This window comes from Lissotriton helveticus, chromosome 4_1, assembly GCF_964261635.1.
Source record: "Lissotriton helveticus chromosome 4_1, aLisHel1.1, whole genome shotgun sequence".
Lineage (NCBI taxonomy): Eukaryota > Metazoa > Chordata > Amphibia > Caudata > Salamandridae > Lissotriton > Lissotriton helveticus.
The window spans coordinates 579,793,815-579,810,661 of record NC_136063.1 but is presented as its reverse complement, the minus strand read 5'-3'; the positions used below and the strand labels follow the sequence as shown (position 1 = coordinate 579,810,661).

General features: G+C 46.6%; 1 protein-coding gene across 7 annotated transcripts in view; it reads left to right on the top strand.

The window, feature by feature from the left end:
- Positions 1-16,847, top strand: part of CSPP1 (centrosome and spindle pole associated protein 1) — a 1,229,219-nt gene that overhangs the window by 1,021,270 nt on the left and 191,102 nt on the right. For all 7 annotated transcript variants that reach the window (XM_078687197.1, XM_078687198.1, XM_078687199.1 and 4 more), the window contains one exon: positions 9,415-9,552. In XM_078687197.1, coding sequence (XP_078543323.1) covers positions 9,415-9,552 — 138 coding nt within the window. The remainder of the gene's footprint in view (positions 1-9,414; positions 9,553-16,847) is intronic.

Sequence of the window (16,847 nt, the reverse complement as noted above, 5' to 3'; positions counted from 1 at the left end):
CAACTTCTACATCGTCCATATCTTTAAAATCTAAGGGGAGATGGGTGTCTTGGACATGCTTGAGGGAGTTTATGTCTAGCTTTTTCCAGTCTCTTTTGCAGATATTTGATGTCATGTTAGAAGGAAACAGGGTAGCAGGGGCAATGAGACTAAATTTGGATAAAAAATGATCCGACCAGTGAAGAGGCAGTGCGGGAAAACAGTGTATATGGGGAAGGTTGGAAAATATTGGGTCGAGAAGGTGGCCACCTCTATGCGTGGGACCAGAGTTATGTAGCGTGATGTTCATAGCCGCAAGATCGGCAATAAGGTTGTTGCCTGCGGCTTTTTTCGAATCCTCAAGATGTATATTTAGGCCTCCCAAAATCAAAAAATTGCTGGAATTCACGAGTATTGAGGCTATAATGTCCGAAAATGGGGTCGCCATGCATTTACAGGACCAGGAGGCCGGTAGACTAATAGGCCTGTGAGGGTGAAATTCGGGTGTAGGGCTAGTTTGAAGAGAGCAGCCTCACAGTTGCTCAAAATAATTGGTTCCAGCATACATTGAAAATTGTTTTGGAAAATTATGTCAATGCCCCCCCCAATTTTGTTTGATCTGTCAACCCTGACAATGGCATAATTTGAAGGCAGGGCTTCGGCGATGTCCGGACCCGAACTATCATGAAGCCACGTCTCAGTTATAAACAAGGCATCGGCTAGCTCGTCATTTAAGAGATCGTAATTTTGTCCCTTTTATGCTTAGGTAAAGAACGACAATTTAAGCTAAGGAACTTGAAATTGGGAGAAAACTTACTGCTAGGTGCATAACGACGACATAACTGTGGAGCATCCAGGAAAAATTTGCAGTTGGTACAGAGACTGGGGCCCTGAAGGTCAACATGAAGAATACTACAGTCATGGTTCCCCTGCGGTATCAAAGTATGAAGTTGGGATGAGGAGTAGATGAACTGCATCGTGGGTTTTTGATCAGGGGTCGTGGCCCCTGGGCCCGGCCTGGCGCCGACGGGCGCAAACGGGCTTGCCTTTGGCGCGCCCGCTGCGCGCGTCCGCTGTGCGGCCGGGTGATGATGGTCATATTATGCAGGTGAGAGCGGGAGGGACCAAGCAACTGGACCGCAACCCGGAAACTTCCCCCAAGATGGCGGCTTACCCTGGATGTACCCCGCGACAGCGCCTAATCGGCTGCGAGGGGTGACGTGCGGTGAAGAGGTAGGTAGGCTCGTGCAAAGTGACACAAAGTAATACAAGTAATACAATTTTAAAACAAAGATTAAAAGTACGGCCACTAACTTTCCCGGCTTCCGCCTCAGGAAAGAGCAAACTGTCTAATCAGCGCGCATGAGTCCTGGCGCGGCTTATGTGCAGGTGAGGGCGGGAGGGGCCAAGCAACTGGACCGCAACCCGGAAACTTCCCCCAGATGGCGGCTTACCCTGGATGTAGCCTGCGACACCGCCTAATCGGCTGCGAGGGGTGAAGTGCGGCGAAGAGGTAGGTAGGCTCGTGCAAAGTGACTCAAAGTAATGCAAGTAATACAATTTTAAAACAAAGATTAAAAGTACGGCCACTAACTTTCCCGGCTTCCGCCTCAGGAAAGAGCAAACTGTCTAATCAAATGTTGTTTTATTTGGTTGGGTTGTTTGATTGAATTTTGTGTAAGCACTGCATTGAAAAAACAGACTCATTTATATAAGAGTACATATATCATACCTCAAGTGGGTACTCATACTGAAAAGTCCCTGTCAGGTCTCCAAAAGGTGGATTAGCTTACTGACATGTCTTAACTACCTGCTAGAAACAAAAGATCAGGCAAGAAATGCACACGCCGAAATAATGGAATTGTTATCTGCCATATTTTGTAACTGACAAATGCAAATCTATACTGTACTTCTACTAAAAATTGCAGAACGCAAATAAAGAAATAAAATAAAAAAGAGAGCTATTGTGTCTCATGAGAGGGTTTTGTTCTGTCTGCTATGATGCAGCTGGAAGAAATGCTTCTCCAAGGCGAGAGCGTAAATTTCACTAACATGCCTAAGGGAAGTAATGGGCACAAGGAAAGCCAGAATCCAAGAGACGAATTATAATAGGCAAGAGTGAGGTGGTTTGAAAAGAGGACCCATTAGGCTAGTGAGTACTATGTTAAGATTCTACATGTGAGCGGTGGCGCACCTGTGGTGGGATAACCAACTTGAGTCCTTCCATGAACGCCTTGATGCCTGTAATTCTGAAAAGTGAATTGTGCTGTCTATTTTGGAGATAAGCTGCTACAGGGGTTAAATGAAGTTAGATATAGGTATAGACAATGCCCAACTTCTGTAAGTGAAGAAGGTAACAGGCAATGTCCTGTGGTGAGGCTGTGAGAGGGACAACATGCCTAGGGAGACAGCAGTGGACAAACCATTTCTATTTAACAGCATAACATGCTCTTGTGGACTGGCATGCTTCTTTCAGAATGGTCATACACTCCGCAGGGCGGTTAAGGTAGCTGAATTCTAAGACCTCAGAAGCCAAATCACAAGATTGAGCTGCTGCGGATTGGGCTGACGGAGAGTGCCTTGATTTTGCGAAAGAAGGCCTGGCCGGTTGTGGAGCTTCTCGTGAGGGACTAGAGAAGGTTCTAGCAGAGTGGTGAACCAGGGCTGTTGTGCCCAGGTTTGAGCTACTAGGATAATAAGATTGTGAGAGGCCTGCCTCATTTTCCAAACCACGAATGGGAGGAGTGGGAAAGGCAAAAAAGCATAAGCAAATATACCTGCCCAATTCATCCATAGTGCATTGCCCAAGGACTGTGGGTGTGGGAGCCTGCAGTCGAAGCTTGGGGGTTTTGCAATTTAAGTAACTGAATAGGACTTGGAGTGGAGTTCCTTTTCGTGGACTTTTGGATGCATCCTGGTGAGCAGGTCTGTCAAGTGGCTGTCCATCCCTGGAATGTACTGAATCAGCAGATGTACCAAGTGATGTATCACCCAATGTCAAATGCCCTGGGCTAACACAGACAACTAGAGTGAGGGCATTATCTGCTGTTTTTTAAAGGTAGAACGCATTGTCTGTTCTGAACAGAACTACTTTCCACCGTCTGAGGAGAAGGAATGCTCTGAGGATCAGTTTAAAAGCTAGCAGTTCTATGTGACTGATCTTCAACCTGGTGTGCAGGAGCCCACACGCCTTGGATAGTGAGGTCCTGTAGGTGTGAGTCCCAGCCAGTAACTGAGGTGTCCGTTGTGAATGTCTCTGGTCTTAATGGGTCAGTAAAAGGTTGTACCTGCAACAGATTATTTGCATTCCACTACTTCAGCGTGCAATGAGTATGGCCCCACATCAACACTAGATCTTCCCAGTTCCCCTCCGCCTGAAACTATTGCGTCGCTAGGCACTGTTGTAACGGATGCATGTGTAACCTGGTGTGAGGAACTATGGCGATGCAGGAAGCCACCATGCCTAGTAGGTGCATTACTGTCTTGACCATTACCTGGCCGTCTGGCTGGAAAAGAGGCGGCAGTATTTCGAATGCTTGCACCCTTGGAGGGCTGGGATAAGCTTACCCTATGTGTGAGTTATTAATGGACCCAAGGAAGAGTTGCACTTGGAGGGGCATATGAAACTACATCACTACATGCCACAAACAGATGCTTACAGGGTAAGTACCTTTGTGTGTATATTTAATTGGTGTGTATGTATGAATTATATTATAAGAATTGTAATAAAATAAATGATCTCTGTATGTAACCTATGTTCACTATTTGTTTATTTCTGATATCTAGTTCAGTGGTAAAATTGACAACTTACTTATAACTAGTTTTGTAAAAAAAAAATCTAGGTTGTGCAGGTTTTTTCTTTTCTAATTCAGTTTGTTGCCCGCTCCATGTCCTTGTCCATGACCACTAGATCATTGATGGTGACTTCATCCACTCCATCGACAACCATACAATGCATGGCTCCTCTGTCAGCTACATCATCTTCAATTGTACCATTGTCACTGTCACCTTTGTTGATGCCTGTTGGTCCTGTGACTTCTCAGAGACTGGTCTCTAGCCTTCCCCTAATGTTGATTATCACATAGATAAAAATTGCACTAACTCGTATTCCCACAGTTTCTGGAAGAACCTCCATCTTACACAGAGGGTGGTTGCATCAGTAGACTAGACAGCGATGATTAATCCATCCCAGCATATGAAGGCTCTCATGTTGGTGACACATGAACAGGATACTGGTTGTCATGACTTGGATATCAATTTTCTTCCTAATGACTGAGGATGAAAAATAACTCTGAGCATCCTTTCGAGGATACGGGTCCCCATGACTTTGATACCCATGTTCTTTCTAATGACTCTGAAAATGAAAAAAAGAAAAGAAAAGTAAAGAAAAAGGAAAATTAGAAAAGAGACGCGTCTCTTTTCTAATTTTCCTTTTTCTTTACTTTTCTTTTGCTTTAATCAAATGCCTAAATGTATTTACCATTGATTGTAATGTATGTTTAAATGTTATTGTCTGTCTTCCATATATTGTCTGTTTAATTAATGAGTATATTGAGTTTTGCTCACATTCAGTTTTGACACAGTGGTGTATTTAAAAGTCTTACTTTGGTTTGATCTTATGCTATACATAGGTCTTGTCTGCTCATAATATGTTTTGTTTGACAAATGAAGTATAACTGTCCAATTAAGTGGTATAAATAAAAGTACCTGGTTGGAAACGACAGCTTGCGTTTTCAATGTTCCATGAATATGGTTGTAACTGAGTTGTGGAGAGGCACCCTTTTTTCTGATTGCATGACATCCTGTTTTGGCATAATATTTATTATTTCCTGCTAACTTGCCAGCCGACTGCAAAAATCAGGCCAGAGATAAACTCTGCAAGGGTAAACTTGTTTAATCTGCACTAATGGACCTTTCCTTTAACTCCTCAATCCATTAGTTAAGACAAATGGCACCAGGAGTAGTTTCGCCCCACTATGGCTAGTTATAAAGCACACCCTTCTTATTGAACTATTTTGTTATAGAACATTCACTTTGTTAGGTAGTCATTACATTGGTTTAGCATTAAAGGTGCAGTAAGCTGTCCTTTACATGTAGTAAATAATTATAAAGACATACAGACAGCAAAACTAGCCAGTATACAATCCCATTCGGTGTCATTGAACTGTCTTCCCAGTTCGGTTTCCCACTTGCCACAAAGCATTTCAAGGGAGAACAATGTGTGAGTGATGAACACTTTAGCCAGACATCCAAGAGGATGCCATCGGTGCCCACAGTGTGAATTGTCTGCATTACCATGTGCAAGTGTGGCTCTTCCATTGTCATGTGTCTGTGAGATTGCAGTGTATGCATTAGTCCTTTGTAGGTCAAAAATTGGCCCTGGTGCATGTTGTATTAGAGGAAAGCAGTTGTCCTTGAACGAGGTCGTCCATAGTTTCCAAGCGTAGAGCATGACATTGTTTGAGGTTGGCAAATGCCAGAGAAGTCCCAATGTATAGACGAAGGGAAGGGTGGGAAGCACCTTGGCTGTCGACAATAGTGCAAGCAATGTGGTGGTGCCTTCTAGGCAACTGCCTGAGATGCAGCAGTACAGCCATTGGAGCTGGGCGGTGGGGGTAATATTGTTGGAAATCCATCACACCTAGGTCGCTGATATTGGTAGGGCATCTAAGCTTAGTAATTACTACCCGACACCAGCCATTCTCCAAATCAGACCGCTGAGGAGATCGTCCAGGGAGCGAAACAGCTTTGTGATCAGTTAGATTGGCAGGGTTACCGAAGTTGTACAGTAAACAGGGGGGCATAATCATATTGGAAGGGTGCGCCTACCCATCAGTGACAATGGTAGTGTCCTCAAACGATAATCTGAGTCCTGAGTGTCGCAACAGTATGTTACATTGCGGTGCAGCAGGTCTTGACCATCGTGATAGATACATATGCCTAAGTATCGGAGGGTATGTTGTTGCCATTCGGGTGTGCCGCCACACATGTCCAGGTCCATCTCTAGGGTAGTAGGACAGAGTGGGAAGAGGCAAGATTTTTGCCCGTTCACCTTTGGGGCATGCCACTCTATGAAAATTGTCAAGGGCTAGTACAGTATCTTATGTGAGTCCTTTCATAAGAGACTGCTAACTGCAGATTTCTTACTTCAAATATTCCCCACGTGTCAGACTGGATCTAGAAAATCTTTTTGCAACCTCTGCATGGCGGTGGATGGCACTGACAGCTCTGCAGCGACATCGTCCGAACCAGATGTGATGTGCGCATTGCCTATATAGGCGCCACCTCTGCACGCTGACACCAGCTCCTTTCTTTCTGTGCCGACAGCTGCGTATCCGGAGACCTACCTCAGTCAGTTTCTAATCAACCTTTTCTCGACTTTTTTCAAGTCCTTTTTTCTACTGTGTTCCAGTGTACAGGGAATTATGACTCCTCAGAAACCTCACAGTTTGAAACCTTACGGAGAATGGCACTGACTGATGTCTGTGACTGATCCTCACTTGGACTGCCTGTGGTGTCTTTTGTCGGACCACGACTCCAAGGCCTGCTTCGACTGGCAGTCGATGTTTCCGAAGGCGATTCAGGAGCGACCAATGAAGCTCCTCGCTGTGTGACATCAGAAGTCCCCAGTGTCTGATGTACTGCTCACTATTTTACAGATCCAGTATGATGCCTGGGGAATATTATAAGGTAAGAAATTTGTAGTTAGAATGAGTATCTACCAGAAAAGGGGTTACTGAAGGTAAGTAACTTGTTCTTTAGATCTAACAACATATCATCTACATAAAGGGAGATGGCGTATTTTCTGTTTCTTAATGGGATGCCCCATGTGTCACCCTACACCCCCTTGTGATACAAAAGAATAGCAATAGGCTTAGTGGAAAAGGTATAAAGAAGGGACAAAGTGGGCAGCCCTGCCTTATGCACTAGTAAATGCTAATGGGGGCCGAGATGTAGAGCCCAACTAAGGTAAGAAATTTGTAGTTAGAATGAGCATCTACCAGAAAAGGCGTTACTGAAGGTAAGTAACTTGTTCTTTAGATCTAACAACATATCATCTACATAAAGGCAGATGGTGTATTTTCTGTGTCTTAATGGGATGCCCCATGTGTCACCCTACACCCCCCTGTGATACAAAAGAATAGCAATAGGCTTTGTGGAAAAGGTATAAAGAAGGGACAAAGTGGGCAGCCCTGCCTTATGCACTAGTAAATGCTAATGGGGGCCGAAATGTAGAGCTCAACTTGAATTTGTGCTGTGGGAGTTTGTAATATACATGGCAATCAATATTGGAATAGAACGCTTCATAGAACTACTACCCTGAGCACATTCTCAGTCAGTTTATCAATATGGCACCTACCACAGCTTTGGGGCATGTTCTTCACCTCTAACAAGTGCAGCTAAATAGATGCAGGTGTCACGACCTGAGTAACTTACCAGTTAAACCAGTTTGAGCATGTTCTGCCTAATCCAAACTACCTGAGCAATTTGAAGAGATAATTCCAGCTGAAGGAGTCATACACCTTCTCCGGGTTTAGGACCAGGCATGCCAATCTGGGGAAGGCCTTGGGTGCAGATGCCAAAATCCAAAACAGTTATTGGATATTCAGAGATTTGCTTCTTCCTGGCACAAGCCTGTTCTGGTCGGAATGAACCAGCTGAGGAAGCAGAGAGAGCAGCCAATCCAGTAGTAGCCTACTAAGGATTTTGTAATCATTATCGAGAATCATAAGAGGTCAGTAGGATGCACGCTTAGTGGTGTCTACTTCAGGTTTTGGGATTGGAACATACAGGGCCTCCAAAAGAGAAGGATGGAGGAGTCCCTCATCATCCGCTGTTCCCTATAAAGTTTCTATACATTCTAATTGGCATAGGTGTGGTAGGACTCCAAAGCTATCCCATTGGAGCCCGGGGGTTTGTCCGTGGCTAAGGAGTGTATTTCCCTCTTTTATTTTTATGGAAGTAATGGGCATGTTCAGTTCTTGTTGCTGTTTTGGAGAGAGCCTAGTAAGGGATTTCTTTTCTTAGTAATCTGTAGTTTCTCAGGGAGTACCACTCCAAGGGGAAGTTTACAAAGTTTGGTAGAATTGTGTGAAGGTGTTGTGTATTTCATGTTGCGTGAAGAGAAGAGTATTGGGTGGAGCTCAAATTGAGGTAATGGGGCTTTGTGTGTTTTTGTCGGCTACGCCCGGCTAGCAAAGCACCCAATTTATCTGCTTCAGTATGTGTTATTGTTACAAAGGCCTTGTAATTGACACAGAGTAGACGCTCTAGGAAGCTGCATATTTACTGCGACTGCTGCAAATGAACAGGTTTGGACGTCATGAGCAGTATGTTCGCTCTTCAAACGGAGTATCGAGCCTTCAACTGCTTTCAACTGTATTCTAAATGTGCGACCCAGATAGCTTACATGCTTAAAGATATCTGCTAGCCCCCAGTGTTTTAACCATTGCATCAGATTCTTAGTATGATGTGACGTTGGGGCTTGCGGCAGAGGTTTGGAATGATCTGTCCAGTGTTATATTAAGGACACGGTTGAAATGTCAACCCAGGATCCAGGGAAGGTGTTTTAAGTGGAGGGAACGTGTGGTCAGGAAGGTGAACTGGTCAGTGTTGGGGGCCAAGCACCAAGAGGTGCCGTTGAGAAGCCCCTGTAGCATATCTTCCCTCCTTTTCCAGCACAGTGGATAAGAGTTAGCACAGGACATTATCCTTGATCCAGATCTTGCCCTGAGGTGCAATCTAAGGTATCAGATATGCTTATTGATGGCCAACAGCTTTATGGAAAACCTGGGGATGATGCATTGCAAGCTGTCAAGGTGGAAACAAACACAGCTCTCTTTCTCTCTCTCTCTGGACTTACTGAAGTGCTAATAAGACTTCCAACCAAGGAGGCATTCAATGTCTGTGTTAATCCTCTGTCAATTTTCTACCCTGTCACCAGTTTGGATTCTGTAATCAGCCTCCTCCTATCTCCAACCAGAACGGTAGCAGTCAGATGGACGCTTCCAATGATGGCTAAGGTTCTCCTTCTCTGCGTCCAGCAAATCCAAAGATTATGCTTGCCAGGCTTGCTTTCTCAGTCCTCCTCAAAATCCGGGCTTCTGGTGGTGGTGATGATGGGTGGGAGGTGGGGAATATGGGCATTATTTCCAGCATGGTGTCTTATAAACACCTTTTTCAAACTCTCTTCCAGTCTTTACGGGATAGCAGTTAAATTGCCTTTGTACCTCGAGCCATAATCTGTCAAGTAGGTACATGTGCATATTTTCATTTGGTATTTATTTTTGCAGTGTACGTTTTTGGTGTTTATTTTTTAGTCCATATTTTCACATACGTGGGTACCTAAAGTAGAACTAACATTTTGATGTTGCGTTCATTACAAAGTTAAAACCTATTTTTAAAACATTTTGTATCTCGTCATTTATACTCCAGATACAGAAACACGAGAGGATGTGAGGCAAATGTACCCAGACCCTCCAAAGGATGATCAAACATTAGATATTCAACAGCAAGCATTACTAAGAGAGCAGCAGAGAAAGCTAAATAGAATTAGAAAAGGTTTACCTGAAGGTAAGATGGTTTTATGAACTTAAAAAATATTAAAGTGTTTGTGATAACTCTGTGTTTGGTTTACTTGAACTGGTTTAAAATGGAGTCATCTTTTGTCACATTTCTGCTTTTACTGTCCATCTCCCTGTTTTGGTAAACCTGTTTCTCGGACAACCTCTTCCTCCTCCTCCTCCTTGTGGTGCTACAAAAAAACCCCTGCTTGGCAAGAAAGATGCCATTTTCCAGTGCATTCTAAACCTTAGTCTTTTTATTGTTGATGGTGTTGGGGGTCTGAGTGGAGTAAGTTTTATACTGAGCTCTGCTTTTTTACCTATTTTATAAGATTTCATATTTGTCTTTCCCTGTGTGTTTTTGGAGGTCTTCATTGTTTTACTTTCAGTAGATCTCTTTTCCACAAAAAGCATTTTAAGAACACCTTCGTGTTTCTGAGCGAGATCTGATAAATTACTTTTGTTTGCATTTGCAACTCTGCTGTCTCGGGTTGCTAGCTGTTTTCAAGCTATGGCTTCTTTTCTGATGCTTGGATCATCTGTATAGGTAAGGATGACAGTCGGGTAGCATGTGCATATCATCTTGGTCTCGGTCATCAAATTTTATTAAACATGTTTTAAAAAAAAATATGAACAAATATTGTCACTGCTTTTTTGTTGAGTGGACATAGCTCATGCTTTTTTATTCCAGGGACAAGATACTGCCACCCCTCCCCGTTGGATGAATCATGATTAAACCAGATTGTGGGTTGACTCTATTGTGTGTGCCATCATCCTCTCTGTACCTGGTGTGGGTAGACTTCACAGTTAGTGAAAAAGATGATTGGGCAGTGTTAGTTTAATGTGCCATCAGAGATTTTCATGGTTGTGCTCCTAAGGGCATCTAGAAACAGTGTTAACATCACATGAGTATGAAGACATTTGAGGTAGATTGACGGGTGACCACATTTTAGACATGGCGAATCATTGTTGGAATAGAACGCTCATAAAACTACTAGCCAAACCACATTCTGAGTAATTTTAGCAATAGGGCACCTTAGACACCCTTGGGTTATGCCCTTCGCCTCTGACGAGCGCAGCTAGATAGATTCACAGATTAGGCTACCATATATTAGAGACACTACGCTATTAAGTAGGGCAGGTTTTACGCTTTCTGGCTGTGATCAACACGCTTAAAGTCCTCTGGCCTTGAGGAGACGTGGCCGAGTACCTAAGATGGCGGACGTGCTTTAGTGGCACTCAGAGTCCTATCCCTTGGTTATCTGGCACATCGTGGCGAGTGACAGCTGGTGACTCACCCTGCTGAGCTAAAGGACGGAGAGGAGTCTTCCCTGAATCTGTGGAGAGGTTCCTCTTCACTGTAAGTGCGACGGCGGAGGTCTGTACCTGCGCCCTACCTCGTGCCTCGGACCCACGCTGAGCCCCAGCTCCGGCAGACATGGTGGCCCGCGGCAGACATGCGGAGGTGTGGAGCCTTGTAGGCCGGCGGCGACATATACTGAGACTGCACCGGCGATCCGGCTGCCGCTGTGACAGAGAGCGGTGAATGGGGGCCAGGATTGATCCTTCTGAGGCAGAGAGAGGCCCTCGCCGGGACAGAGGTAGACCCCTTTCCCCTGCACGTGTGCAAGCGGTGGGGTTTCGCAGCTGTGCCTGGGGCGGTGCCTGCTCCTAGATGAGGCGGCTGATGCCGTAGCAGCGCCTGCTGTGCCTTTGGTGCACGCGGAGCGACCTCCGGAGCCGCAAGACCCTGGGGTGGATCCACACTACCAAAGAGGCCGTTGACGGCGCAGTGAGGCAATAAAAGGCGGGGCGGCAATTGGAGGTCCCCGCCTGTGACGGAGGACGCCATACTGGGAAGCCTACATCTGGGAAGCCTACATCTCCCGGTCTGGGACACACCAAGTGAGCCTGCGGCGGCGTTGCAGGGCTGCGGTGGCAGGTGTGAGGGGCGCGGGGGTCGATCGGGCCTAGGCCACCCCCCCTTGTATGAGGCTACATGGCGGCAAGCTGCTGCCAGGGACTGCTGGAGTACCGGGGGACCGCCACAAGACATTCAGGGGTAGTGCAGAGGCCGGTTCAGGCCTGAGCTGACCCACATTTCATCTCTTTTTAATAAAGAGGCCCTGACCACTGAATGCACAGCCGATTGGGACAGGGAGTTACCCGGGGGCCGGTCGGGCCTAGACTCTCCCCCCTTGAACACTCCCATGATGGCCCTGAGACGTGGTATTGGGAGCCGGCGAGAATAATCCTTCTGGGCACTTCTGTCTGCATACGGACAGGGACGGTGGTGCTGCCTGGCCCTGATCCGTGGGCCTGCTGAGGGGGCGCTATCCTCCTCATGCTGACAGGCACAGTGGCAGTGCCTACTGACAGCGGACCTAGGGGCCCAAAGCCTCCAAAAGACTGTGGGGACTCTTTGGGTAGTTTCCTTCTGAGGAGCGCAGTCTCCGACCACTGCACAACTTAGGAGGCTGGAAAGGGCCCTAGATTTGCTAAGGGACTCATTAGTGCGATTTATCACCCCTGGGTGGAGCTGGTCTTTTTTCCCTACCCCCTGTTTCAACAATAGGGAACCAACCTTAAATAGTAGCGTTGCCGGCTGAGCTAAGAGGTGCGCAGTGGAGGGGTAGACACCCTGCTGGCACGAGCATATCGGTACCGCACAGGAGCCTGCATAGCAACCAACCTGGAGGTGCTAGCACGTCCCATAAGCATCTAGAAGGAGTGGTGAGCACGGGCTATTGCTGGAGCGTTTCTTACATAATAGGGGCCACTGATAGAAGTTACGCACATTCTGCCACCTTTGCCTAGCGCTCAGCAGTTAGCCATGGGCTGACTCATCTCCAATGCCCACCTAGATGCTCCATCCCTTGGCCTGGCCGCGGGAATGCCCAAGAGTGCTGGAACATCCACAGGGTCGAATCAACCTGACATCTCAACCAAATTGGACTTGGTACTGGCAGCGGTGGAGTAAATAAGGACCACAATGGAACAGACGCGTGCCTCTCTGGAGGGTAGGATGTACAGCATCGCCTCTGACTTCATGCACTTACGATCTGACCAACATTAACTGGCCGATCGGGTCTGCGATAATGAAGTGACGCTAGCGGACCTCCTGCCCAGTTCTCGTAATCTTACTGCAACCCTGCAAGACCTGATGGATCGGGTCTGCACCCTCGAGGAGAAGGTGGATGATGCAGAAGGGAGGTCACGCCGCAACAATGTATGGGTGATTGGTCTGCGGGAGGTAACAGAAGGCCAAGACCCAGAGGGCTACACTGAATCCTGGATGAGGGAATTACTTTCCCAGGGCTTGCTCTCACTGTAGTTTGTAGTGGAACGGGCCCATAGTGTTCCTACCCTTGGGTCTCCCCCAGGCCCCCGGGACACTTCCAGGTGCAAAAGAGGCCCCGTCCGTCATGGTCGACGTAGAAAGAGGGTCACAGACACACGGTTGCTCGTGGCCGTCTCAGACCCAGAGCAGATTAGATCTGAGTGCCAGGAGGTCCTACAAGTAGCAGTGACCCTCCAGCCAACGAGACCACCGTCACCGTCAAGCTCCACAGTGTCCCCATCGCGGTCTCAGGGACCGGCTGACGCCACTACAGAATGGTTAACGGATGCTAGTTTGCCTTTGCTGCCGGACGGCACCCCACAAACATCGGATTACTTCATATGAGAGCGAGGTATATACATAGCCCCGTGTACCCAGAGTGCACAAATAAAGAAGGCTCTGTTCTCTTAACTCTTGTATCTGCTCCCACCATCCTTAGCTCTATTTATATGCACCATCCTACTCACTTTTGACCCCAGCATCTTGCCACCTAATGCGGACAATTATATGGGGGATGGAACACATAAGCTATTTCCCTTTTCTTTTTCTGTGTTCACCCCTCCGGAGTCAACCTACGACAACGTATTAATTGCCATGATTAGGTGTAATTGGTTGGGGCAATCTCCATGTTGGAAGTCTGCTCTTATGATGTTAAGTTATCAATTGGTTTCAGTTTTGTTTTTCCCCGTGACGATGTTGTCGCGCTCTGACACCTGTTGCCGTTACATATGTTCCTTTAGTGAGAGTCTACTCCAGGAGTTGAGTCTAATGGAATTGTACTGCCTCCATTACTTACCGTATTTATCATCACCTTGAATGTTAATGGCATACATACTCCTGCTAGACGGTACTCTATATATGCCTACTTACAACGCAGAGCGATTAGTACCACTTTATTACAGGAAACACACCTGATGAGCCCAGAGGCTGTTCAACTACGCTGTCGCTGATGGGGCCAGGTCTATAGCTCTAACTGCTCATCCATGGCTAGAGGGACACACCGTGGGAGGAGGAGGAGGAAGCGGTGGTGGACCCTGCTGGGCGGAATGTGCCCCTCAAAGGTAGATTAAAAGGCCAATCTATTTTACCAGGCTCCATTTATGCCCCCAACACAGATTAGAATGTCTTTCTCTGCAGTCTAGCGGCCCTTTTGCCCCGATGGAAGGATGTCCCAAGGCTACTGGGGTGCGACTTTAACGCTGCTTTGGATGCTTCTCTCAATCGCTCTTTCCCTTCTCTGCATCGTACCGCAGCCTCCTCAAATGCACAATCCCTACGTACTTGAATGAGGCATTGGTCACTGACAGACCACAACCTGACGTTCCTGTATGCGCTAGCTCCCTGATTGTTCTGTGGGCCAACTTTTTTCCTGTCGACAACGACTGTGACGTGAATCTGAGATCTTACTTATAAATCACTAATGAAAGAAACTACGTGATAATATTACCAAGACGGATGTGAAACTTGATTCCAGAGATTGTGTTATAAGCCCTGAAGAAGTCCGGCATCGGACGAAACGCGTCGGCTATCCGCAACTTTCAAAAAAAGAAAATAAAGAATAAAAATTGAATAAAAGAAAGAAAATTCAAGTCACTACTTTTGTGTGTCTTTCTGAATATTTGGGAAAACTATCATTTCTGTTTATCAATATGTTCTAAAATTGTTTTTGCAACTAATGTGTAACTTTTTGAAGGGTGCTGTCCAACTTTCATAATTAGTCACTGACAGACACCTGGCATCAACATCACCCTCACACGAGGATATACTCTTTTTATTCAACGGTCCACAACTTACACATACGGTTAGACCGGATATTGACCTCAGCAGCCCTAATCCCCCTGATTCAGACTACAGAGTATTTAGGTCGTACACATTCAGACCATAATCCACAAATAATGCATCTCACTTGGGAGGCAAGGGCACCCCGACTCCTGCCTGGCGCTTACAGACGACAGCGCTGGAAGACCTGGTGTTCCGGAGCTCTCTGGAGACGGCGGTGATCAGGTCCTTCGAGCTCAATACGAGCTCCACAGATTCGGTACTGACGGAGTGGGAGGCCTTTAAAGTGGTGACCAGAGAGTATTGGTTAGGCCACACGTGGAGAATTCGTACACTACTAGATGAATCCCTGACCACCATCGAGCGGCGGTTACTCAGACTAGAAACATTAGCTATCCTCTGTCCTGAAAAACAAAAGCAGCATGATGATACCCATGCTGAGAGAAGTTACTAGAAAGATTGCGCTGTCACAACTATTTGGCGCATTCCACATGCTCCCACTCCACAGCAGACAAGGCAGGGAAATTATTGGCCTATTTAATACAACAAGAACACCCGCAACGACCCATACAGCTGCTAGTAGATGAGCTGGGACATAGGAAATGTACACAGCAGGACAGTCACGCAGTGATGACAAAACATTACACTAGATTGTGTGCATCCCAGCCGACTGGGGATGACCACCACATTGAGGCATTTTTGACCGCTGTCGAGTTGCCACACTGACGATTGATCAGTTCCTCACACTGAATTCCCCCTTGACAGTAGACAAAGTCCGGGAAGCGCTGCTGTCACTTGCGCCTGGAAAGACTCCGGGACCAGATGGACTCCCCATTGAATTTTTCAAGACGTATGCGAAAAACCTAGTACCCCATCTGCATTCCTTATACACATCTGCAATTGCTAATATGACCCTACCATCCTCACTGTGCACTACTAATGTGGCCTCGTTGTTGAAGCCGGGTAAGGATCCAACTTCCCCTGGGTCGTATAGACCGATAGCAATAATAAATACTGACTATAAAATTTTAGCAACGGTCTTGGCTAACCGACTGGTGCCACTTGTCCCCACCCTGGTGCACCCCGACCAAAATGGGTTTGTCCCTAGCTGTATTACTGCTCTGAACATCCGTTGCTACTGTAGGGTACTCGAGTACGCCCCTATAAATTGGATTGTGTTGCCTGGTGCTGGACCTTGAGAAGGCTTTTGATTCTCTTGAATGGAATTTCTAGCAGCATACATCTGCCCGCATGTGGATTTGGGAGTCACCCTGGGAGACTGCACTCACGTTATCTCACTATATGCTGACGACTTGTATGTGCGAGATCTTCATGCCATCCCACCCTCTTTGGACCTGACCTTAACACGTTTTTTCAGAGCATCAGGACTGAGGGTTAACACCGAGAAACCTATTCTCTCCCCTTTCTTGCAGGTGACCTCGAACCCAGGGTACACCCTTGGGGAAGTCCCGGTGACATGGTGCACAGATCCTTTCAGATATCTAGAGGTGCGCATATACCGTACCATAGAACATCTGTTTGAGGGTAAAATAGATAAAGCCACTACTGCAAATGTGCTTCTGGAATACCCTCCCATTGGCGATCTCTGGCAGGATTGCCCTCGTAAAAATGGTGGTCCATTTTTGCCTCCTCTATTATTTTACTACCTTACCTATTGTCATTTCCCCTTCCTTCTTCCACAAATGGGAAAGGACAATAAGGGATTTTATATGGGAAACATCAAGACATAGAGTGTCTATGGGTAAACTATATCTACCAACAGAACAGGGGGGTTGGCGGTGCCCGACTTCAAACACAATAATCCCAGGCCACTCCAGTCTCTGGGCAGCATGAGCAGGGAGTGAGGCAGTCTAGTTTGCTTGCCCCCCAAATAAAGGTGCCTATGACCCACTGTAAATGCAGAATGTCATCTGGCAGAACGGAGGTGGGCAGTGATTGTAAAAGATAAAGAACCCCGGGGAAGAACGTCAATGTTTGACATTAATGCGGCCCAGCCATGAGGTATATAGGGCTTTCCAGCGGCGCGAGTCGTCTGGGATAGTCCACTGGAGGAATAACCAGTTTGCCTGCGTCCAGGAGGAAAGTTGGAGGATCAAATATCTGATTGTGTGTTGAGCTCCGAGAAACAGCGCTAACACTTGCAACTCAGGTAGAGCCTGTCAGGG